This window comes from Lissotriton vulgaris, chromosome 1_1 (assembly GCF_964263255.1).
Source record: "Lissotriton vulgaris chromosome 1_1, aLisVul1.2, whole genome shotgun sequence".
NCBI classification, from domain to species: Eukaryota; Metazoa; Chordata; class Amphibia; order Caudata; family Salamandridae; genus Lissotriton; species Lissotriton vulgaris.
The window spans coordinates 217,734,264-217,759,851 of NC_141685.1; the positions used below are offsets into that span (position 1 = coordinate 217,734,264).

The 25,588-nt window shown below is 43.0% G+C and overlaps 1 protein-coding gene across 3 annotated transcripts in view; it reads left to right on the forward strand.

The window, feature by feature from the left end:
- Window positions 1–25,588, forward strand: part of LOC147740926 (uncharacterized) — a 758,774-nt gene that overhangs the window by 720,913 nt on the left and 12,273 nt on the right. The window contains exon 11 of one of the 3 annotated variants that reach the window (XM_086936040.1): window positions 21,989–22,074. In XM_086936040.1, the coding sequence (XP_086792166.1) occupies window positions 21,989–22,035 (47 nt within the window). In that variant the 3' untranslated portion in view covers window positions 22,036–22,074. Of the gene's footprint in view, window positions 1–21,988; window positions 23,824–25,588 lie in introns of those variants that run through there. The other 2 variants (XM_086936035.1, XM_086936046.1) reach the window with 2 other exon arrangements.

The window sequence follows — 25,588 nt, forward strand, 5'->3', positions numbered from 1 at the left end:
GGTTTATTACTTTAAAAATTGTGAGTTTTAATTAACTGTACAATACAATTACTACTACTACAGTGGTTTGCAGAACATATGACCTATGGCTGAAGGGCAGTGGAGGGCAGCAACTACGCTTGGAGTCACATCTGATGCAGATCTCAGGTGAGCTCACCTGCACCTTGAGCTTGTGGGCGGAGGCTACAGTGTTTACACCAGCTAGGGAAGGTGGAAAATGCAAAAATCTTGGTGAGTCTGGTGCTAAGAGCTGTATTATGCTGGACGCATGTGTAGGGATCTCTGAGCCAGCGTTACCTACCTGCACATAAAGGCCCTTGTCAGATTGCGGCATTGCCCCCTTGATCTTCCTGCCTCTGTGTCACTCCCCATCGCGTGATTGTTGCGCTGCTCCCCTTTTGGTTGGCACAATGGGTAAAAAGGAAGGCAGCACCCGCTGTGCCCTCAGTTGCAGCCGATGGTTCCCCCATCGACAGTTATTTAGTGAGGGTTGAGGGGGTCATTAACAAAGAGATAGATGTGCTTGAGGGGCGATTGCCACACCCAGTCCCTGCTGTGTCTTCTAAAAGTTACTCTCCTGCCGTTAACTTGGGTGATGGATGGTGTAACTGAACAGACGAGCAACCAGGTCCTTAACCATAGTCCAGCTACCCCAAATACAGCTCATGCCACAAAGCGCTTTCCTTCCCTTGTCAACTTATCCCCGGAGTGTTGTCCTTTCATTGTTGTCCTGGGGCTCGTCTCTGGCCTGGATGACCCTGATAAACAGTCCTCTAACCAACTTATAAATAAAGTATCTCAATGGTTATCCTTTCACACTAACTTCTCTCGTGGGTACCACAAGGCTTCTCTATTTCCCAACATCTCTTTAACATCTATATCCATCCTTTCATCCAAGCTTTAAGCAATGTGAACAGCACAATCTACAACTATGCAGACGACTTACAGCTGCTCTTTAGGTTGGATGACTCTTTGGCTTCCCAGAAGAATTTTCAAAACATGATGCTTTTCAACCATGATTGGATAAGTAGAAGCTATCTCAAACTCAATGTGGATAAACAAAAGTCATCTTGAGTAACACATTAGACATGTAGAGTGATTCCTTTTGGCCCACTGAAATGGGGAACTCTGCACCCACCAAGAAGGTAATTACTAAAAGTCTGGGATTGACAATGACATTTCTTTAAGAACTCAGCTAGGGTCAGTAATTGCATCCTATTTTTCAAATTGGAGGGGCCACAATATGTCCCTCCAACACCAGAATGCAGCAGAGTTCCTCTGCTCTATGTGCCCTTTCTGACACTACTAATTACACTGAGCACAAAAGTAGGGCAGGGCGAGGATACGCGGTCTAAAAGACAGAGGCGTACAAGAATAGAGTAACGGAGGAGATGGCCATGAACACTACCAGAAACGGGCTAGCCAATGTCCCAAATGCTACTCATGAACCATTCATGCAATGCCTCCTATTGAATGTTCACTCGGTGGGAAAACATAAATATCAGCTAGAAGATCTGATTCAGGTATCCACCCCAGACATCCTTTTTGAGACAGAAACCTGGACGGACAATACCTCATGCCCAGACAGGAACATCGCCTTACCAGAGGGCTATGCAGTTACTTCACAAGACAGAAAGGAAGGTAGAGGAGGTGGCATAGCCATTATTTACCAAGATCACTTAAAGATGCGGGTGGAAGCCATATCAGTTTTACCAGCAGAGGCGCTGCATTTCTGTATAAAATTAAATAACCTCACTACCTTTCAGGGGCTTCTTAAGTATCACCCGACTGGACCCAGGGCTGCTTTTCCCAAGCTTTTTTGACGCTTACGGAGTCATATACTGACTCTCACTCCCTTACAATCCTGGGCGACTTAAAATACCATATAGATTTAATAAATAACTCAGAAACAGCCAGACTGCTGGATAATCTTGCAGTTTTTAGTTTAGTTCAATTAGTATCTGAACCCACCCATTGGGCGGGCCACACTCTGGACGGCATTTTATCCAATAACTCACATATCAACTTGACCAAAACATTAACTCTCCCATGGACAGACCATAAGGCTGTCCATTCTTACATCAAAGTTATGCAGCCTAACCACTGCATTCAAACCAAGCCATCCAAGGTAAAAGTCCGACATTGGAACAAAGTTCAAGGCAACAACCTAGAGCTGGCTCTGGGCCCCTTTCTCACCCCGTTATTGAATGATAATAATGAAGCATTCTCCCAGTTTAATGAATGGCTTTTGGCAGCGGCTAATCGTGTTGCACCTGAAAAGCTGGTGGCAGTAAAAAGATCTAAGATATCGTCACCCTGGTACAGCTCTGAGCTTAAGTGCCTAAAAGTAAGCTGCAGGAGAGCGGAATGTCTCTGGAGACAAGATTATAGTAATGAGAAGAAAGTAATCTATAATCAAGTGCTCCACCAATATAAGAATGCAATCATTGTTGCTAAAATGTTATTTTTTTAAACTAAGATTGAGGAAGCTGGAAATTCCACTGAGGAATTATTTAAATTGGTCAAACTGCTGACAAAACCGCAGCAGGATAATGCATTCAAAGCAGACCAAGCAATGTGCAATAAATTGGCCCTTTATTTTCAGAGTAAGGTGCAAGTGATCTATAATGATCTCTTGGACCCTCGGGGGACTCAGGATGAGCAATGTCGATTCCCTGCCAATGCTCGATTAACTCATTGCAGATTATCCTGTTTCCAGAAAATCACTAATGACGAGGTTCAAAAACTTCTCCTCTCCACAAACTCTGGATCCCCCAATGACCTATGTCCTCCTACCATTATGCACCAGGCTGCTAGGAAGATCTGTGATAAGCTTAAACCTCTTGTCAACCAAGGTTTGGAATCAGGTATCTATCCTACAACCTAGAAAAAAGGGGTCATTAGGCCATTGCTTAAAAAACCGACCTTGGATCCCAATCAGCAGAAAATCTGTCGACAAATTGCTGGCTTGCCAATAGTAGCAAAAATTTTGGAGAAATCAGTAAACAAGGTGTTGAGTGATTATCTAGACACAAATAACCTGCTGGATTCTATGCAGCACGGATTTCGGTCCTATCATTCCACCAAATCTGCCCTGATTACTGCAATAGAGGAGATCCGAAAAATTGAGGATGGAGGAGGCAGGGCGGTCCTCATACTCCTAGACCTTTCGGCACCATTTGACACCGTGAATCACTCGGTATTAGTGCAGCGGCTGAAGGATGTGGGGGTTGAGGACGCTGCCCTAGCCCTCCTCTCCTCCTTTCTGCATTTGTTCTGGGATGGCTTGAAATCTGATAGTTTCCATCTTCCATGTGGGGTCTCACAGGGATCGACCCTATCCCCGACAATGTTTAATATCTACGTCACCCCGTTGGCCAGACTTATCAGGGAGCATGGTTTTGCATTGGTCTCATATGCCGATCATTCACAGCTTTTTATTTCTATTCTCAATCAACCAGAGTTCACAGCAACCAGGTTTCATGCTTGTCTCAGTGATATCATGACCTGGATGAACCATAGCTTCCTGAAAATTAACACCGATAAAACTGAGGTGAGAGAGTTTGGCCATGGCCGGTCCCTGTGGAACTACTCCTGGTGGCCGATTGAGGCCGGGAACTGCCTGTGTCCTGTCTAAAAGGTCAGTGTTGACTCATCATAAAGTAGCACAGAGGATTATTAGGCCTGCTGCAAAGAAAGTGTACCATGCAGCTCAAATAAGTGTATTTTTTGTGGATAGGTCAGCGGGCACTTTTTACCACATAAATCCTTTTATTACTTGCAGGCCATAAGTTACAATCCTAATATAGCACAGTGACTTATGACTGTCATCAAAGAACTGTATTCTATAGGTTAGAGTGTTCTCTTTTTCCCCAGTCTTTCATTATCCCAATGTTGCTAAAAAGGGTCATTTTGGATAGAAATACTTTCTTATTAGTAAAGCCAACCTCAACCACTGTGATACGACAATTCTTCTCCAGACCAACACTTTTGAAATATACTGCCTACCAGTATGGATGACGTCATTCCTACACCTTGTAATCCTCATTGTTTTATGCTACATTTCCTATAGAGTGATTTACACATGTAAGATTCATTGACTTTCTATAATGTGTGTGTGATGTAAAGTGCTCTTACGCCTACACTGGAATGAGTGGTGCTATTAAACCAATGAAATGCATACGAGAGAGGGGCTATGAGGAGGTGCATGTTAGAGGATGGTAGTGAGCGAATCCGTGGAGAAGGTGGTCATTAGGGGGTTCAGAAAAAGATTGTCACACCCTGCACCCCCAGTGCTAAAGCAGTCCCTGTGTTAGGGATTTTGACAAGGGAGGGCAGTTATGTATCTCTTGGAGACCTTTATCCCCACAAAACAGCCAGTGCTGTACTCATCCTGGCAGATTCTCTGCTAGGTTGACATTTTGAAGTATTATGCTAGAGGTGTTGTATAATTTTGGTAATGTTTTCTGCATTACAGAAGGGGCACGATATTGTCACGCAATCTCAACAGAGACGCGTGCTCACTCTTTTACTCTGGTCCTTCTGATAGCAGTGCAGCATTCGGGGCATATCATCAAGAGGGGCGATAATTATGGGAAACAACCTTTACAACGCAACTTTTACTACGCATACCATTACAACGCAACCATTACAACGCATGACACTACAACGCATACCACTACAACACATGTCATTACAACGCAGGCATTACAACGCATACCATTACAAGGCATACCATTACAACACATAGTACCCTTACACTATCCAACACTTACCCTACTATTGCACCCCCTGGAGTTAGAGTAGTAATTTTTACCCATACACTATCCAACACCTACCCTACTATTGCACCCCTGGAGTTAGAATAGTAATTTTTACCCCTACACTATCCAACACTTACCCTACTATTGCACCCCCTGGAGTTAGAATAGTAATTTTTACCCCTACACTATCCAATACTTACCTTACATGCAATGTTATGTTATGCGTTGTAATGGTATGCGTTGTAAAGGTAGTATGCGATGTAATGGAATGTGTTGTAAAGGTAGTTTTTAAAAATTTGTTGTGATGGCATGCGTTGTAATGGAATGCGTTGTTATGGATGTTGCGTTGTAAAAAATGCGTTGTAAAGGTATGTGTTGTAAAAGTATGCGTTGTAACGTCATACATCCGATAATTATCGCTAAGATGGATTATTTTTTTTGTAGTTTCCCTTAGCTATTTTACAAGACAGGTGGTAGGCATTAAGTGCTTTTTTATCTATTTCCTTGTTAACTGAATCATAGTCTCTCCTCCACTGCCTCTCTAGTTTTTTGCAATTACTTTTTTCTTCCTTTAATTTCTCTGTAAACCACGGGACTGGGGGATTACATGATTTCCATTTACTTAAAGTAAGCGGGACTATGGTTTGTGCGGCCCTAGATAGCCAGCTGTTGATCTCTTTATAGTCTCTAATTTTAAGCTCCTTTGGATCAATATCGGGACTAGACCATATTAGCTGTGCATTGAGATCATTTATATTGAGTTTTTGCCAGTTCCTGAACCACACCTCAGATCTAATCAGGTCTTTAGCAGTAGGAACCCAGATTTTAAAATTGATGAGGTAATGGTCGGACCATGGAATAGGAGATGCGGGCTCATACATTATGCTATCAAAGTTTGCAAAAGTTGGGTCCAATAAGTGACCTGCAATGTGTGTGGGGCCATTGTTCATTAATTGGACATTGAGTGCTTCTAGATCAGACAGAAAATTGAGCATCGTAGGACAACTGTGATCCTCCAGATGCAGGTTGAGGTCCCCAAGAATAGAGAACATGGATGCTTCCATTAGGAGTGGGGTGATACACTCTGATAGAGCCGCCACCCAATCCCTGGCCGCACCTGGTGGACGATAATTCAGGATCCCTGTAAATGGGGTGTCAGGGCCAGTATGAAAAGACCAGCTTCACAATTGGCCAAATGAAGATCTTCCCATTTGCATTTGAATGTTTTCTTAACAATAATACCTATGCCACCCCCGCTTTGGTTCTATCGGTCTTTCCTGAATATGGCGTAGTATGGGCATAGGGCCGTGGCAATGTCCTGACCTGAGCTAGCATTTAGCCAGGTCTCTGTTAAAAATAGAGCATCCAGCTTCTGATCAATTAAAAGATTAAAAATGTCCTCTTTGTGTTTTGGGAGCGATATACAATTGGTAATGAGGAAGTTAAAATGTCTGTCATGGGTTTTATTTGTGTAGGGAATTGAGAGGAACCCCTTGAAACACCAAGGGAAATAGGGTTATACAACCAAGGAAGGGAGGATTCCCCTGGGGACGAACTCAGTACAGATTGTAATACCAACCTTACAGTGTCACAAATACATACAACAAAAAGCAAAAAAATACTTAAAAATACATTTATTATGAAAAAAACTTAAAAACACAGTGAAGGGTTAAGCTGATCTAGATCCCTACTTCTAAAATACAATTAAAAAATATTTTGACAAAGAGTACATACATTTGCGTCCTGCACAATTCAAAAGACAGAACGAATACAACATTCAATAGTTGAATACAATTCGTATATTCTGGCTCCGCTGTGGGGACACCGATGTTGTATTGCTATTACATTAGCATATCAATTTTGGTGTTGGAGACTTGAATTATACTAAAGAATGCGTTGACGCGTTTCGGTGGGTTCACTTATTCAAGACCACCTTTATCAAGACCATAAATTTGATGTCACAAACAAGGGTTAGCTGTCGTTGCCCCAACCCAAGGGTTAAGAAATGATTTTCATGAAAAGGGGGTCAGTTATGATCACCACGTTCAAGGCTGGATAGACTTTGCGTCTTATTGGTGTTGCCTATTTTCTGGCCTGTGAGTTTTCATGTGTAGTGTTATTACTCCCCCTGGTTATAAATGGTCCAGTAAGATTAGAAAAACAGCTCATTTATTAGTCGGTCTCTGGGCTTAAACAGTCATTAACGAGATCCTTTTGGCAAGTGGAAATGGAAGTCTGGCATAGAAAATTAAGATGAAGGATTACTCTGCTGTCTGAAGAAGGCAGACTGGACCTGCCTTGCTTTGACCCAGGATCCCGGAAATGACTCCAAGGGTCAGTTGACTAACCCCCTATTTGAGTTACAGGGGCACAACATGCTTGCAGTAGCCAGAGTTGCTAAGATGAAAAGATGTGTGTGAGAGGAAGTCAGGTATGACTTTTACACATTGATAGTGAATACAAACGGCTCACTATAGTATAGAGGTGGTTGAAAACTAGCTGGCATGACCCCGCCTTTAGCAGCCAGTCATCAAGGTAGTGGTAGACTGGAATCCCAGAACGATGTAGATGGGCTGCAACCACCACTATCACTTATGTAAACATAATTGTGCTCTGGTAAGGCTGAAGTGGAGCACAGCCAACGGGAAATGCTTGTGGCCTACTGTGAAAAGCAGGTGAATCATGTGGACCAGTGGGACCAGGATGTGAAAATATGCAGAATCCATGCTACTATTCAGTTTCCAGGATCCAGGGCAGAGAGGACTTGAGCCATCTTGAGCAATTTGAATTTCTCTTTCCTTAGAAAGGCATTAAGAAGACACAGATCTAGTACAGGACGGAGTACTCCATTTTTTTGGGGCACCAGAATGTAGCAGGAATAACAAACACTCCCTACTTCTGGTGTGATCACCCTCTCAATATCTTGTTTGGCCAAAAAAGTGCACTTCCTGATAGAGTAAGGAAAGTTGGTCCTCCATCAGTTGTTTTTCAGATAACTGCAGTAGGCGAGGGGTACAAAAGGTAGGATGTGTCTCTTATGAACAATCTGAATCACTCACTTGTCAGAGGTGATCACCAACCACTGAGACAAGGAGTTTGTAAGCTGCAGCAGTCGGAGGGTTCAGGGGGCTGAGAAGCACACTGGGACTGATTCCTGCATCCTTTTTGGGATTCACAACACCATCCTTGAAAGGGCTGGGCCGGCTATTGGACTGAATATGGCTGATACTGTGGATGCCTCAAGTTGCCCCTTCCATGTCTGCAGTAGAGGTGAAAGGACTGCTGTTGCAGCAGGACAGATAAAGAGAGGCAGAGGGATCTGACAGTGGCCCTGCTCTTGCGAAAGCACTGTGTCCGCCTTGTCAGCAATTAGGTGGAAGTCATCGAAGGGCATGCCAACCAGGGATGCTTTGGTATCCCCCTAGAACTAAGTGAACCACATCCAGGTGTGGTGATGCAGCACCACCATAGAAGTCACAGCTCTATCCAGGAAGTCTGTAGTGTCCAGTCCATACCGACGAAGTTTGATGCATCCTTGCTATACATGAAAATTTGGTTGAGGATGGCACAGCTTTCCACGGGACACATGGAAAGAAGCTTCGCAACTGAGTGCCACAACTGATGGGAGTATGAAACAAAGAGGAATTCGATATCCATTCACTGTAAGGCAAGACTGGTGGATGAAAAGATGAGATTCCAGAGGTGCCCAGCCTTTTGGATTCCCTATTTGGTGGAATAGTAGAGAATGCGCTTGGGTTAACCTTTACTGTTGAGACCTGCACAACCAAGGCCCCAGGCAAGGGATGCTGGGAGGGGGCAGACAGTACCGCACAATATGCAATGCACAGGAGTCCCTTTCCAAGGTTTCACCTAGGCCTCCAAGAGCACATTGGTGAGGTCTTCTTTAAAGGTGAACTAGGGCTCCAGTGAGCCCACCCCAGGTTGAAGAGCCTCCATCAAAACATTGGTCTTGACCTCAACAGCAGGCAACTGAATGTTAAGGAACTCTGGGGCCCTGCGCATCACGGTGTCAAAAGATGCACCCTCCTTAGAAACCCGGTAGACATAGAAAAGCATCCCTGTCTGTGAAAATCACCGCAATGTTTAAACCCAGTGGGTTTCATTTATGAAAACTGTGGCATCGCTGCGTGAAAGCAGTGATGCAGCACTTTTCAGTGTGCCATCCTTGTGACTCAATGGATGTCCCATATTTACTGTACGGTGCACCATGTCACAAGGATTTACAGTATTCCTGAAATATCTGTAGGCACAGTAATGGATGCGATGCTGGAGTGTGTCATAAAAGTAACACAACTCCAGCAATGAGTCATTACACATGGGCAATTCCCATGTTAAATGGGCCTGTGTCAGTCTTACGCCTGCTGTGAAGCAGGCGTGTTTTACACGCAAGTGGCATCTTAGAAGTGGCATAGTGAATTTTCATAGATTTCACTGCATCACTTCAATGAGCCATTTGTGCGGGGGAACACCCACCTTGCATACATTATGCCTGACACGGGTATAATGTAGCGCAGGGCTTTACAAAGAGCCTCATCTACCTTGATGCATCACAATATAAATAGGGCGCAGTGTGGCACATATTTTGTGCCGCTGCAGTGTCACAAAAAGTGATGCAACTGTGGCGTGAAGGGCTTACAAATAAAGCCCTGAAGGTATTCTGTGAGCAAAAAGTTGAAAAAAGTAGGTAAAAAAAATAACAGAGACAACTTCGAATCCTTGCTTAAAGAAATGAAGCAATGTGAACACACCCTGGTGATGCTTATACGGCACCAAAGCATCAGTTTTGACATGGACGACTGACACGGAGCTGGGCGTGGCCACTCACCTACCCAATGAGGTACTATTCAAGATTTTCCATATCCTTTCTGATGCCTGTGTAATAATCTATGGTGAAGAATGTAAGGTTAGAAGTCTCCGTTAGAACACCTTGCTTTATGACCACAAAACGTTTACTCAAACAGTAAAGACTATGAAATGTAACACACAAGTTCACCAAAACATGGACATAATGGCAGTATGCATTTTCAGGCATTGTCGAAGGGTAATAAAATGCCTTTTGCCTCATAAGTTTTCATGAGGATGGAGTTTGTAACAATTGTACATTTTGCAATGCAACCCATCAGGAAATCTATTTCGTAGCAAAATGAAAAATAGCTCACAAAGCAATTGGCATGCAAAACACTTTAACTGGGTTGCTAGCAGGAATTAGTTTGCAAGGCACAATAAGATTTATCTCCATCCCTAATACGGTGGCCATGCAGTGCAACATTTTAACAAAATCAGAGGAGAGGCAGAAGTCACTGGAGAAGCTCCCTGACCCATGACAAGTTCATAGGATGTGGCATAACACAGCTGTTGTCCTGAGAAGTGCAATTGTATGTGTTTTTTACTTTTCCATGTTTTTTTCATGCATGTACAAGTGATAAAATATCAGTCAATACGGCCTTTATTAAAAACAACCACACACAATGCCCTACCTGTTCCGCCCACTCGCCCACCCCTAATCCCATCAGTACACTGGGCCAGTTTCACATTATACAACATTATATTACACGTCAATTTCAAAAGCTTCGGATGATCCATTTCGAAGGCAGCAGTGCAGGATTGAGCAGTCCCCGATCTTGCAGAGATTGTGGGAATGTCTTACACTTAAATCCTGTGGTCAGTATATTAAAGAACAAGACCCCTTGGGAAAGATCTGAGATTTGTCCACTAGGATGTACACCATTCGTGCATGTTCCAACATGTATCAACGTTTGTAGGTTTGAGTTGCTGGCTCCACCAGACTGAAAGAGTGGTGTGCTTGGCCTCTAGAAGGATGTGGGATATTCCTTTCCCTGCATTCGAGTGGAGCAGAAAGACTCCTGGCGAGGGTTTACCAATGAGGGTGAACTTAGAGAGCCTGTCTAGGCCTGGTATCTCTAAAGTCTCCCAGTCAGGGACAGGACCACAGGATGTGCACGAGGGAGCCTGTGCCTCCTCATCTATGCCGGAAGGTCTCAGGGCAGGTGGAATTGATCCTATTTAGATGGAGTGGTGAAAGCTGCCAATGAACCCGTATTTTATAGAGAATCTCCCTGCCTCAGGCATAGTGGGCAATATTATTAGTATGAAGGAACACCTTTTGTCATGGTTTGGCCTCTAATATAATATTAAATCTCTCTCCCAGTGTAGATTGAGGGATGTGTTACCCACTGATGGTGGGGTGATAAATATGTTGTAGATGCTAGAGACCAAGTGCATGAAGGTAGACTAGTGCTCGAGGAATTTATCAAAAGGAATTGGTGCTGTGGTAGACATGCTTTGGTGTTACTATGTGAGACCCAGTGATGGATCTGCACGTCAAGAAAGAGCTTGGATTCAATAATGCTGTATTCCTGCTTGATGTCCTCAGAGGTTTTCACTTACTCCCTGAGTACAAGTCCTGGAGGCAAAAGCAAGCCCTCTCCCACCAAATCTGGGGGCCTATAGTCTAGTAGTAATGTTTTGATCTATGAAGTACAATGGTTTATCTATTGCCCCTCGGAAGCATTCAACCAGATAATGTATTTGAAATGCCTAGTAGTAGTGTAAATAGAGGTGGGTCCCCTAAAACCCCTTCTTTGGGGTGTTTCCTGCAGGCCTTGAAGGCCAATCTTGAAGGTTTCCCTTTCCAGATAAACGTAATGCAGGCTGCCTGGAGACGAGCTATGTCCTCCCTATTGACTGGAATAGGTACAATATACACAGCAGTAAGGCCAGTGTCATACATTCCACAAATGAAAGGGAGTCATTTTTTTACTTGATCAGTGAGACTCAGCCTCGTAGAGGAAAAGCTCTAAGGGCCTCATTTATGAAAAGTGACGCATCGCTGCGTGAAAACAGCGATGCGTCACTTTTCACTGCGCTCTCCCTGTGACACTAACAATGAGTCATATTTACATTATGAAGCATCCTGTCACAAGGAGTTACAGATACGTCAGTATTTCTGACGTATCTGTAGGCGCAAAAGTGACGCATTGCTGGAGTGTGTCACAAAAGTGACGCAACTCCAGCAATGTGTACTTTCACATGGGCAAGTTCCATGTTGTTAGTGCCTCTATCAGTCTTACAACTGCCATGAGGCAGGGGTAAGATTTTGACGCATTAGCGTCCATGAAATGGCGCAGTGAAATCTCATAATTTCACTGGATTTCACTATGACTCTTTCTTGCGTCAAAACGCCCCCCCTTGCATACATTATACCTGGCGCAGGTATAATGTGGCGCAATAGTTTACAAAGTGACGCATCTACCTAGATGCGTCACTTTGTAAATATGGTGCAACAATTCACATTTTTTACTCTGCTGGTACGTCACAGAAAGTGACACTCCGGCAGCGTAAAAGTGACGCAAGGGCTCAAAAATAAGCCGCTGAATTTGTCTTGGCATTGAGTATGTGGTCCATCAAAACTGCATTATCTTGGAGATGGAAACAGCTAGAGGGCCCCCCACCAAGATTCAGCCTTCGTATTTGGTCAATATAATATCTAGACCAGCACTTGCCTGAAGTTCCTAAAGAAGTAGGATCAAGGCTTGAAGTGAGCCCTAGGGCTTCTTAACACCTTCGGTGCTCATGACGAGCTCAGCTCGTCATAAGGCACAGTGGCGCTGTGCTCAGGATGAGCTGAGCTTGTCATAACCGTCACGGCACTCCCACGCGGGCGTGGTCATGAGGAGCTCAGCTCGTCATGAGCACAGCGCCACTGTGCTGCATAATGAGCCACGCTCATCATGAGCACTGTGGCGCCGCACGCGGCCCCTCTTCCCCCGCACTGCAGGGGAATTACCCCCGCGGCGAAGGAGTTAGGCGTGAGGTATATAAATCTGACATCTTAAAGGTATCTCTGCAAAACGAGATACCATGCATCTGAGGGTAATTTCTAGATTTTTGCAAGAGGGGCTCCAAGAGGAGATCAAATGAGTTGAGCTAGAGGGCAGCAGTATTGGGTACCTCTGTGAAGATGGGCAGGGCCTGATGATTGGTCGTCGACTTCAAACCTTTCTCTGGGGCAGCAGTATAAAACAGATATCCAGCCCAGGCCCATTTCACCCAGGCTGAATTTCTTGAGGACATTAGAGAGCATAACCCAGTCTACCTTGTCAAGCAATTTTCGGTGTCGCGTGACAGAAGGACTGCTTCCTTCCCTTATTTCCTGGCTATATCAATAACATAGAGAGTGTGATTGGCCTTGTAATTGGTGGCTCGATTAAGTCTAAAGGCTACTTGGGTGGTATGTATTATATCCAGCATCAATTTGATTTCAAGATTAAGTTATAACATTGTCTGATAGGATGGGCAATTGGTCAGATCTTTGCCAGTGTTAGGAATCAACTCAATAGATGCTTTGGGCCTGCATTTATTAGCCTCTTTCTCTACCGTGAGGTAATTAAAGAGGGTGGATAGAATAGAGAGGAGCTGAAGGGCAAAACATCTGTAAAAGAATTTCTGTCAAACCCATCGGGCCCAGAGCTTTAGAAGGTCCGAGCTGGTCGATGGATGCAGCGGAGTTCGCCATGATTGGAGGTAAGGTGACAGAACTCGGGTACGAGTGGCGGTGATCTGGGAATCAATCAATCAGGATTGATAAAGTGCGGCAAATCACCCGTGATGGTTTAAAGGCGCCGTTGTGGAAAAACCAGGAGAATCAGTGAAAAACAAAGCAAAACCAGGTGAAACCACTCCGAAAACAGGGGGAAGATAAAGGAAAAAGCAGTAAAAGCAAGTGAGAAAATAGGAGAAAGCACTGAGAAGATGAAGGAGAAAGCAGTAAAAAACAAGTTAAAAGTAGGAGAAAGCACTCAGAAAAATGGGGGTAGAGGAAGGAAAAAGCAGGCAAAATTAAGCAACAGTAGGAAAAAAGCACTTAGAAAATCAGGGGGAGAGAAAGGAGAAAGCAGTAATACACGGGGGAAAAACAGGAGAAAGCCCCCAGAAAAACAGGGGAAAAGACAGGTTGAAGCAGTAAAATGAGGCAAAAAGCAGGAGAGTGTGGGCGATGTTGGACGATTTGCAAATAGGGACAGGTAGAAAGAGCAGAAAGCTTGGAGTTTGTTCTCCATGGTGATATGTGTATTGCTAACATCTCTAATTTCGACAATACGCCTTCGAGCTTAATGGGCCCACAACTTGTGAGCCAAAAAAGTATTTGGTTTGTTGCCCCCTCATAAAAGCGGGCTAGCAGTCCAGTGAGAATTTAATTAGCCTCGTCTAGTTATAGTGTGAATAGTTGACCCCGTACCACCAGGACTTACTACCACCGCTTGTTAGTGGGTGAAAGTTCATGCTGTTGTTGAAGTGCCTATGGGTCTGTAGTTAGTTGGGTAATGGTCGCTTTGCACAAATGTTTAAGTTTTGCCTCCTCCTGGAAAAAAGTCCTCCTACTAACTGCTTTGATAGGGCCCCTCATTTTGTGTTTTTTCACTTTCTAAGTGTCATTGAGTGCCAAGTATTCTGAGAGCAAATGTCAGCCACTGCCACCTGATCTCAAAGGAGGGAATTATTTAGGTCCCCCAGTGCTGTTTCCCCACACCTGCCTCCTATTGAAGGGTCATGCTCAAAAAGTGTTTGGAGGAGTTGGTCCGCCTCCGCTATGGTATGTTTGTGTCTCTTGTCTATCAGATGTAGATCAATCCAGCCATATGTGTTGTGTGCTATAGAAAAGTGGGAATATCCTCCAGTGATTGGATGGTGTGTGTGTCAGGCATCAAGCAACCCCGGATCTGAAAGCCTAGCCTGCCATTATGGGGACAGCTCTAGGGTCCTCTCATGTTGCTTATGTGATCTATCCTGGTCAGCATGTGGAACACGGTTGGTATTGCCCCTGAATGGATGTCTAACTGCTTCAGTGGCCTATTTATGAGACTGTTTGCTTTGCTGTTGCACCATGAAACATGGTGCGAGAGCAAAGCAAACCTTACGACAGATTTTTGAAGCGAGACAAAGCTGTTTCCTGTGACTCAGAGGTGCTCCAAAAGTCCTGAGTCACTTAACACTGTGCAAATTGCTACATTGCTGCGTGGTATTTCCCTCGCAACTCGCATGCTTGTTGAAGCATTCCCAGATGAACAAGAACTTGTATACCTGGTGATATGCCAGAATCTTACACCTTCCTAGTGGAGGCATAACAGGGAGAAACATCTCTATTTCTCCTTGTTTCTTCCTCTTTCTATGTGTGCTGCAAAATGCAGCACACTTAGAAAGAGCAATATGCCTCCAGGATTGTTTTTGAGCAGGGAGGGGCCCCTTTCTGCACAAAACAATCCTACGTGCTATGCAGGCACCCTTTCAGGATGGTGCAAGGGTGCCTGAGTTAGTGCTAAGGGCACCAGAGCAGGGAAAAGAACAGGAATATGCCATATTGCCTTAAATACGGCATATTCCTGCACTTTTCTTGTCATTCAACGCAGCCACATGACTTGTGCTAAACTGTGTGAAATCCTCATAAATGAGGCCCACAGTTTTGGTGGATGGACACATAGCAACACCCAACTAAAACTTAGAGGTGCAAACAAATATTTGTGATCACTCGGTCACAATCCTAACTCCCATATACACCACTGGCAGATGCTAATCTAGTTGCATGGTTGATTTTGTTGGGGATTCTATGCAGGTCTATCAGTAGCAAGCATTGGCAATGCCAAGAGGTCAATTTTAAACGAACACTGCTTGGTAATGTGAAACATTGCTAGTAGATAGCATTGGAATGGATATGTGGGAAAATAAAAAACTGAAGATTAAAATACGTGTAGGTTTAAAGGTCAGGTTATGTTATGTTATGTTAAATATGTTTATAGAGCGCATGGCTGCCCCAGCAATGGGGCGTCCCAGCGCTTGCGGACACCCTGGCAGAAAGGCACGGCAAGAGGGATCGGGCACTATAAAGCAACCTAAGTCTCAGCCCCCTGGAGGGAGGCACACAGCCAGGTTTTAATATATTTCCGGAAGTGCCAGTGATTTTGGATGGTACGTACCTCCATAGGGATAGAGTTCCAGAGGGCCAGGGCGAGAGACCTAAGAGATCGACTGCCCGCCCTGCTCTAACGCACTCTAATGGTGCGAGCAAGATGGAGATCAGCAGAGCGCAGGACCCGAGTAGGAACATAGGGGGTACACAGGTCCTGCAGTATCTGAGGGCCCTGGCCGTATAGAATTTTGTAGGTGAGACAAAGGGTCTTGAATTTCATTCTTCGTTTCACCGGCAGCCAGTGCAATCGGCGAAGGAGGTGAGAGGTGTGACAGTGTTTGGGTAGGGCAAAGAGGATGCGGGCCTCTGCATTCTGGGCCCTCTGGAGTCTCTTGATAACCGCCTTGTTAGCGCCCAATAGAAGACTGTTACAGTAGTCTAGATGGGAAAGGACCAAGGACTGGACAATGACTTGGCCGGTGGGTGGCTCAAAGAAGCCTAAGATGGGCTTAATGCAGCGTAGACGGCCAAAATGTAAATGTAAATGTATAGGCATTTATATAGCGCACTACTTACCCGTAGGGTCCCAAGGCGCTTCGACCGCTGCGAAACCCTTCCTGGCTTCCCTGAGAGATGGTCCCTTAATGGGTATCTCCAGGGTGAGACCAGGCATCCCCGGCGGTCCGGTGGGGCCGTTAGTGAAAATGAGGCAAGCTAATGCCCAGAGTTGCCGAGTGTGATCGCTGATCAGAGTGGGCACCGAGGCGAGAGAATTATCGAGTCCGCTGACCCTGGTCCAGAAACCTGCCGCGCCGGGAATCGAACCCTGGTCCCGGGCCGTCCTCTGCTCTCGGGTCTGCCGCCTCTAACCAGTGAGCCACACTACTTCACTGGTGCCCGCAACCTTTTTTGCATGACATTCAAAGGACAGAGAAGTGTCCATTAAGACACCCAAGTTCTTGACAGCTTCTTTAGGGGTGGGGGGAGGCCCCATCGAAGGGGGCCACCAATGATGGTCCCACTTTTGCGTGCCACCTACCAGCCAGAGCACCTCCGTTTTGAAGGAGTTAAGCTTAAGGCAATTGTCCATCAACCAGTTGGAAATGGCCAGAACATCATCCTGGAACTTAGCATGGTCAGGTATTGCATCCTTAAGGAACGTAAAGATAAGTTGCGTATCATCCGCATAAGAGATCATTTTGATCTTTCGTTCCCTTGCCTGCAGGGCCAGTGGGCGGACCTATACGTTAAAGAACGTGGGGCAAAGCTCAGAGCCCTGAGGAACACCACACTCCAGAGAGAACCTGCTGGATGAGTACGGCGGGGCTTGGATCTGGAACGAACGGTCGGATAGAAATGACGGGAACCAAGCCAGGGCCCCTTCTACGACACCTATCTCCCCGAGATGCCTGAGCAGTATCTCATGAGAGACCCAGGTGATAGGTGCATTTTCTTGCTAGAGCTAAAATAGGTAAATGACTGCCCTCCTCCCATCTGTGCTGCTCCTAGAGAAAAACACCATTAATTATTCAATTATCTAACATACTTTATTAGCATTACAGTGCCCCTTAAAATTCAAGCTCAAGCAGCTGGATGAAAAACATGTGAGCTATTTGGAGGACAAGCACTCTTTTGTGGAAGCACAGAGTTTCTGCCTAATAAAAGCATGTACTCTGGGCTTCTAAAATGTGGGCAGAGCCAAAACCCTGCTCCTCCTCATTTAATTTTCTGGCGGCCACTGTGCTGTAAAGCTAGACCATAAAAACTGAGATTACCTACACACACGTCTAGAGGTAGTTACACAACTTGTATAAAAATAGTTTTCTCATTGCAAAGGCAGCAGTGTTTTCCAGGTTTGAAACAAGAAAGATCAAAATAGTGTAGGAAGATATTTCTCCACCGAGAAAAAGTGTGTGCCTTGTCCCATAGAAAAAAAGAAAGGACTGTGGGCACAAAAACGTAATTTATGTCAGGTTCCACCTGCAAAAATGTACTACTATTGCGATTCTGGAAGCAGGATTATAGTTCAGTGTTCATGGTTATATAGGAATTTGTTCCTCTCTCCAGGAGTACTATTATGGGAGTAAAACACTGTACTCCAAAATCTGGATACCTCAAATTTACCTGAATCAGTGTTGCCACATTTCACTGCATCAGAGACAATGTTAAATCTCGATTTCATGCGGCAGTCCGTCCCTGCGTCCAAAACATCAACATCAGAAATGCAAGTCATTAAATAATTAGGTTGAAATTGATTGGGCCCACTTACTAACTGAGTTCTAGATTGATAGAAAAATTAAAGGGTGTTACTACAGAAATAAAAAATAAAATGATACAGAGTCAATGCCATGAATGTTCTTGGTCCAATGTCCAAGAGAGCAGCAAAATCAATAGAAAAACTCACAGTATCCCAGTATATTCTTGCATATGAAATCACAATTTCTACAGATTCATCATGGATGTGAGCAAGTGCAACACTTTATCAACAAATCAGCAGACATTATAAATAAACTTCACATTGCTTTAAAACTTAAGCACTTACCCACTACATGAATAATTATTCAGCACCCTCTTTGCTAATGTCATCAGTAGGTGCAAAAACAGAACAAAACAGTATATGTAACCTGATTGTAATCCTAAATTGTATGTGGATTTCCTCATACCAATCTAACAACTGCCCTTGCACCTTCTTGCAGATTTTGTTTTACAGGATTTTAATTGGGCTGATTGGGCGGTAGTTGGAGGGCAGCCTAGAAGCCCCCTTTTTTTTTTAAAGATGAGCACAGTCTCAACCCTCTTCCATGATTGGGGGAATTCACCACCCTCCTATGCGATGGAGTTGAAAACAACATTTATATAGGGGGCCCATACCCCAAGTTCAAATTTGAACACATCAGCAGGGATTTTGTCAAGACCTGGGGCCTCATTTATGAGGCTGTGCATCACTTTTAAGCCGCCAGTGGTGTAAAAAATGCGCTGTGTTGCGCCATATTTACAAAGTGAATTTTAGAAGAAGTGAGCAACCCGAAATACCCTTGAGGGCTTGGGTAATAAAGTTGAAAAGGTAAATTTGCCTTCAAGGGAATTTATTCAATCTATATTTTGTTTAGTTGAAGTTGTTCTGAAAAGGACCAGTCACTTGTCCTTAAAGTGAATATATCAACAATTTGCTAGTTTGAAAAAGAGCATTGCATCAACATATAACATGTAAACATATAAACAAAGACACAAGGTGTATACGAAAAAATATATCTTTATCAAATAGCTCAGTCAAAGAAATCAGCTACATATACAGATCAATAAACAAATAGAAATTAGGACTGTAGGTGCACACATAAGTAAATTACAAGGTGACACAACAGAACCTAAAAAGACACCTATCCCAAATCACATTGAGTAAAACAAAGAAAGGGATAAGGTGTATAGTCGACGTTTCGGTTTCTCAGGCGTTAATTTGCTGAAACCATCCTCAGGACTGTTATTAAATTGTGGTCTGTATAGAGATATTGTTATCTGTTTATAAAATATCGTGACTGCATCCCATGGATGACTGTGGATCGAACTGTCTTTTAAAATCTATTAGTTGTGAGACAAGAGGCTTCACGTGATAATTCAAACTGTAGATGAGATATTCCTCATAGATATTCCTCATAGAACTCAGATATTACAGAAGGACACGAAACATCCCGTGTGTGTAAAATTGGATCTTGTCAATCACCGGTATCAGAATCAAACAAATGAATACGAAATGGGTTCGTACAGACTAGACGTTCTTCAACTCTACTCTGTCCGAGTACTAGGTGGCGCAGGATTAATAACTGCTCTACGTATTACCGACTTCATTTCGTATTCATTTGTTTGATTCTGATACCGGTGATTGACAAGATCTAATTTTACACACACGGGATGTTCCGTGTCCTTCTGTAATATCTGAGTTCTATGAGGAATATCTATGAGGAATATCTCATCTACAGTTTGAATTATCACGTGAAGCCCCTTGTCTCACAACTAATAGATTTTAAAAGACAGTTCGATCCACAGTCATCCATGGGATGCAGTCACGATATTTTATAAACAGATAACAATATCTCTATACAGACCACAATTTAATAACAGTCCTGAGGATGGTTTCAGCAAATTAACGCCTGAGAAACCGAAACGTCGACTATACACCTTATCCCTTTCTTTGTTTTACTCAATGTGATTTGGGATAGGTGTCTTTTTAGGTTCTGTTGTGTCACCTTGTAATTTACTTATGTGTGTACCTACAGTCCTAATTTCTATTTGTTTATTGATCTGTATATGTAGCTGATTTCTTTGACTGAGCTATTTGATAAAGATATATTTTTTCGTATACACCTTGTGTCTTTGTTTATATGTTTACATGTTATATGTTGATGCAATGCTCTTTTTCAAACTAGCAAATTGTTGATATATTCACTTTAAGGACAAGTGACTGGTCCTTTTCAGAACAACTTCAACTAAACAAAATATAGATTGAATAAATTCCCTTGAAGGCAAATTTACCTTTTCATATTTACAAAGTGACACATCTAAGTAGATGCGCCACTTTGTAAACCCCTGCGCCACATTATACCTGCACCAGGTATAATGTATGCAAGGGGAGCATATTGACGCAAGAAAGGGTCGTCGAAGTGACGTGGTGAAATCTGAGATTTCACTGCGCCACTTCTAGGTCACAAATGCGTCAATTTCTTACACCTGCCTCACAGCAGGCGTAAGACTGATGCAGGCCCTTTCACATGGGGCTTGCCCCATATGAAAGGACACATTGCTGGAGTTGCGTCACTTTTGTGACACACTCCAGCAATGCGTGACTTTTGCACCATACAGATACGTCAGAAATACTGACGTATCTGTAACTCCTTGCGCAATGATGCTTCATACTGTAAATATGACGCATCATTGGTGACGCAAGGAGGGCGCAATGAAAAGTGACGCATCGCTGTTTTCAGGCAACAATGCATCACTTTTCATAAATGAGGCTCTGGAGTTTATGTGGCTTGAGTGCAACCACAACTGGCGCAGTTTTCTCCAATGTAGAAACTACTGGAGGATTTGATTGTGGCTTGGCATCGTCGTAGCTCCAGCAATCAGGGTCAGGCTCAGTGGCGTGGTTGGGGGAGTACAGACACCCAAAGTGGGTAGCCAAGTCACAGGGTAGAATGGATGTTTCAGTGGGGCTACCTGTCCTCCCATCACTCTTACTGACCAGAAAATGCAATTCATTAAATAATTAAGTTGCCATTGATTGGGGCCACTGGATAACTGAGTTCCAGATCAATAGAAAGGTAAAAGGGTGTTACTGTAGAGTTAAAAAAATGACTTGAATCAGAGTCAACTCCATGAATGCAATGAAAGCTCTTAGTGCAAAGCCCAAGAAGGCAGCAAACACAATAGAAAAAAGACTGTATCCCAAGCAGCATATAAGCAAAGTCTTCTAGTTGATCCTCAAAATCAAAGGGGTTTCATACATTATTCTTGCAGGGGAAATCACAATTTCTGCAGACTCATCATGGTGTGGGCAAATATAACACTTCATCAGCAAATCAGAGCACATGAAAAAAAACTCATATTGCTTTATCACTTAAGCACTTACTCACTACATGAATAAGTATGCAGCACCCACGTAGATGCTCGACTAGAACCGAACAAGATACATTAACAATAACATGATATTCAAATGAATAAGTGAACAAGCAGAATATCTTGTAAATGTTTCAAATCACAGCTGAACTGGGGAAGATTCATGGAGAGCAGAACAACCATAACAGTGGAAATAAACCAGAACATTTCGGATTGAGGGTGTGCTGTGGAGCTCATGGGAAGAGGATGTGTGCTGGGGAGGGGGCAAAGAATGAATGACAGAAATGACTTCCATCTTGGACAAGATGGTATTTGCACTAAAATGTGGCCAGGTTAACATATCAGAAAAACACACTTCTACACATCATAGAAAATCTATATCAGGGGACACATTTTTAATCAATTGTGAAAATGTACTCTGCACATTGCTAATGATGCGCACAAATACAAACCCATAAACATCTGTAACACTTTTGACAGGCTTTCTGAATCACTAACAGGCAGCAATTAAAGTTATTTTCGAAGGTTTTGGGTATCCTCCAATAGCAGAAAATGACATTTTCTGATCTGTGACTGCCCACAGCTTTCTCTCATGGCTCATGTCCTTAGTACTCTGGATGAATCTTTCTGCTCATCTTTTCTCCCAGTCATAACTTTCATTTTATCTTTATAGATCCCTGCCCCATCAAGAAAGCACCAAACACCCCCGAGGGACTGTGAGCAGCACACGATGCCTAAAAAACATTAATGAAGAAATAGGTAAATGATCTGCTACAAACTTACCAGGGAGATGAAGAGACCCTGGATGCTGGACCAGCGCCCTATATTCTGTAGTCTTGAGTGCATCCTTATAACTTGTATGTAAAGATGATGTGATTATTTGAGCTCATAATGTAATGCTTTTGATTTTCCAAAATATAACCTGTTTTCCATACAAAATTAATAAACAACGTTCAATAGATAATAAACTTGGTATTTTACCACAACAGTGGACTGTTCTCTACAAAGTGGGGGTGTTAGTCCAACAGCACCTGTTCTGCTGTCATCCAATGAAGAGAGAGTTTTCTTTACCCAGTCCTGCATCACTAATAGTCACCAACAGTAAGAAATCTAGAAATCTATTGTTTGAGGAGGTCTGATAGGATGTTGAATTGTATTGCAACATACAGTATGACATCATTCACTGAGTGGACCAATCAAAAGTGAACATTGAAGTTTTCAGCTGAAACATCCCTTTTGGCTCCATTTCTCAATTCCCCTTGAACAGGAACAGGTTCTGAGCGATGTGAATCTTTTTGCTCATAAATTAACACAGTCCTGAACCCATCAGTAACAAGTGATCTGCTGCCTCCATTTGCTGCCTTTCCTACTTATCTCCCTGTCATGTATCAGTTGGAAAAGGCTGCAAATCAAAGAATATTTAAAGCAAACCAAGTTTCCTACAGGAAATAATATTTTCATACACAGGAGCTTTGCAGCACTATTGTAACTTGTAGATAATGGTAGTTGTAGATATTGTTAAAGATATTGTGTGTTCAAATGAGGTTTTCGGTTCTGTGACACAGGTCTTTTGCAGTCCTTGCTTTAAGCTCCTCATACTGCTCTATAGTGACCTTGAAAAGTCATCCAATTGCCTAAAGACATTATGAATATCCCATGGTCCCTGGGTGACTCAAGAATCTTTTGTTCAAGAGTTCTCTCAAATAACATGTTATATATAGCTCTATAATAATAGTGGACATATATATAGAACTGAAAATGGGTAATAGTGAATTACGGGAATGTTTTTACTGATGGGTTTTGAGTGACATCAAATGGACAACATGATCGAAGTACGAGTTGTCTATAATGTCACTCAGAACCTAGAGATGAAAAATATACCCATAGTTCACTTTTTACCAATCTATAACTTTATGTTATGTATGTCCCCCAAAATTCATCTGCCCCTGCTTTCAAATGCTACACAGTGGGAGAGGAGAAATGAGGCAGCCATGGTCTCTGTTATGTATCTATGTCCCAAAGGTTAACAAAATCTTACCTGGCACCCTTTACTGACCCCCACCACCTTCTCTGCCTTTGTTCCCCCTCATGCAGCTGTGCATTCAGCGTTCAGACAAGGCAGCCAAGCCGAGCAGTGCTGACAGGGTCTCAGGGAGGCTTGTCAGACTGGCCTGGAAGGCATTCATTACATCACAACAGTGGTTAACCAGTTTTGTTATCAACTTTTGTGGTGTCAAAGCTGTGGGTTATGAGAAATAAATGATAGAGGCACTCTATGAGAGACATACATAGCAACACTATAGATCACTCACATGGTTCTTCATTAAACATAGCCTATAGTGCTTTAGAATAATTAAAAATATGATGAAATACACCATAGACTAAACTTGCTAAACATTGCTTGAGATTGAACATTGCCAATATTGCTTTACATTGAGCTTTTATTCTAATGTCACTCAGGCTGATCTGACAAGAGTTATGCTGGAAAAGATGGCCTAATGACATTAGCTTTTCAGAATTAAAAGCATTTTCAAAGCCAACGTGTCAAACTTTAATATGTTAACACATGTATAACAAGAGTGTTCAAATGAGGTTTGCCAAGCGTTAGCACATTACCCCAGACCTAAACACCAAGCTTTGCCAGTATTTGCTCCTGTTTAACCTAGGAGGTGGGTTAAGAGTGAGAGGTAGCATCAGCAAATAATCCTGCACTGAAGGGCAATTAGTTACCTTTGTAATGTCATATCTTATAATATTCCTCAGACATCAGGCAGGATGCAGAAAATCTTTAGTAGTACCCCTGTGTACCGATAGGTGGCTTCGAATGGCTCTGCATCTGCGTGGTAGAAATAGCGTTGTCTATTTCCGTACGAAACATTTCTGAATGACTGTTAAAAACTGTCCTTTCTTAGTGAAACAAACAAATGGTTTGTTTATTTGTAGTTACTAACTGAAATTCATTGAAAAGAACTGTTTAAAATGGCGCTGTGAAAATTTTTTGTGAAGGAAGGGTGAGTTTACGGAGTGACACACACAGCCTCGCTGCAGCGGCAGTGTACGTCATCGGTTCGCGCTGTGATTGGCTAGCATACGTCACAGCGAGCACACTGATTGGTTCTCGTGACAGTGACGAGCTGATAGCTGATTGGTCCATTCTGAATACAGTATTTTTATTGGTTGAGAAAGGTGGCGACGTAGCTTAACCTGATTGGCTTGTTGGTGTCTTTCGCGCACGGATTGGCTAGAATAGCGGAACATCAAGAAAACATTGCGATCTTTTAAAATAAGTACATTTTAAACATGAGTTGGTACGGTGTAGAGGAAAAGAAGCTTACATGGTTTCAGAAAATAAAAAATGTATTTACTCCCGACAAGAAAATTGAAACGCGTGGTGGAAAATTACTTCATAAGTACAAAACATCCGCAGCTTATGTGGAAGGCGAATATGGTTATCATACTGTAATTTGTTTTGAGAATTGGATGCAATATACAAAAAATGACGGCGTATTAGCATGGCCGGGAGATGGATCATTTAATATGAACGTTTTAAGAAACCTGAGAGACAAAATGATGGCTCTTTTGCCAAAGCCTAGACCTACACAATTCGAAGCTTTAGTTGAATGGGAGGTTGAGATGATGGAACTGGAACGTTAAAGCAAATGTTTATCACCTAGAAACCCAAAATATATTGCAAATAGAGAAACACATGAGGACAAAGTGAGACGCTGGAGAAAGGCAGATATGTATGTTGGTTTGTACCCAGTGAGAATAATGATTACTGAAGATCCAGGTCAAAAGAAAACTCAAAAGAAAAGTTAACTTGACGAAGAATTAGATGATGCAGTTTTAGAAGACCTTTATTCTAATAAATGCAAACCGCCACCTTATCAAGCAGATTCGCAACCCACCCCGAGAGTTTCTACAGGAACATCTCCAAGTGCACCTCCTCTTAGGGAAGTAGGTTCACCCAGATTTTAAAAATTACCTGAAAGGGTAGGGTCGATGAATAACTCTACTACACCCAGAGAAAACAGATTCCAGAACAGAGAAATGATTTTCAGAGAAACTCAGAAAGGCTTGCTGATATGCCAGAAATTTCAAATTATAATAAAGCAAAAGAAGAATTAATTCAGCAATTAACTAAAGGCATGGAAGCAGTGACAGTACCAGTAACAATTGGTCCTGTTGTACCAGTTTTTGATCAGAGAGAAATCAGACATTCAGCTTTGACAGTTCCATTTAATGCAGAAATTCAAAAAGTGGCTGAAAAATT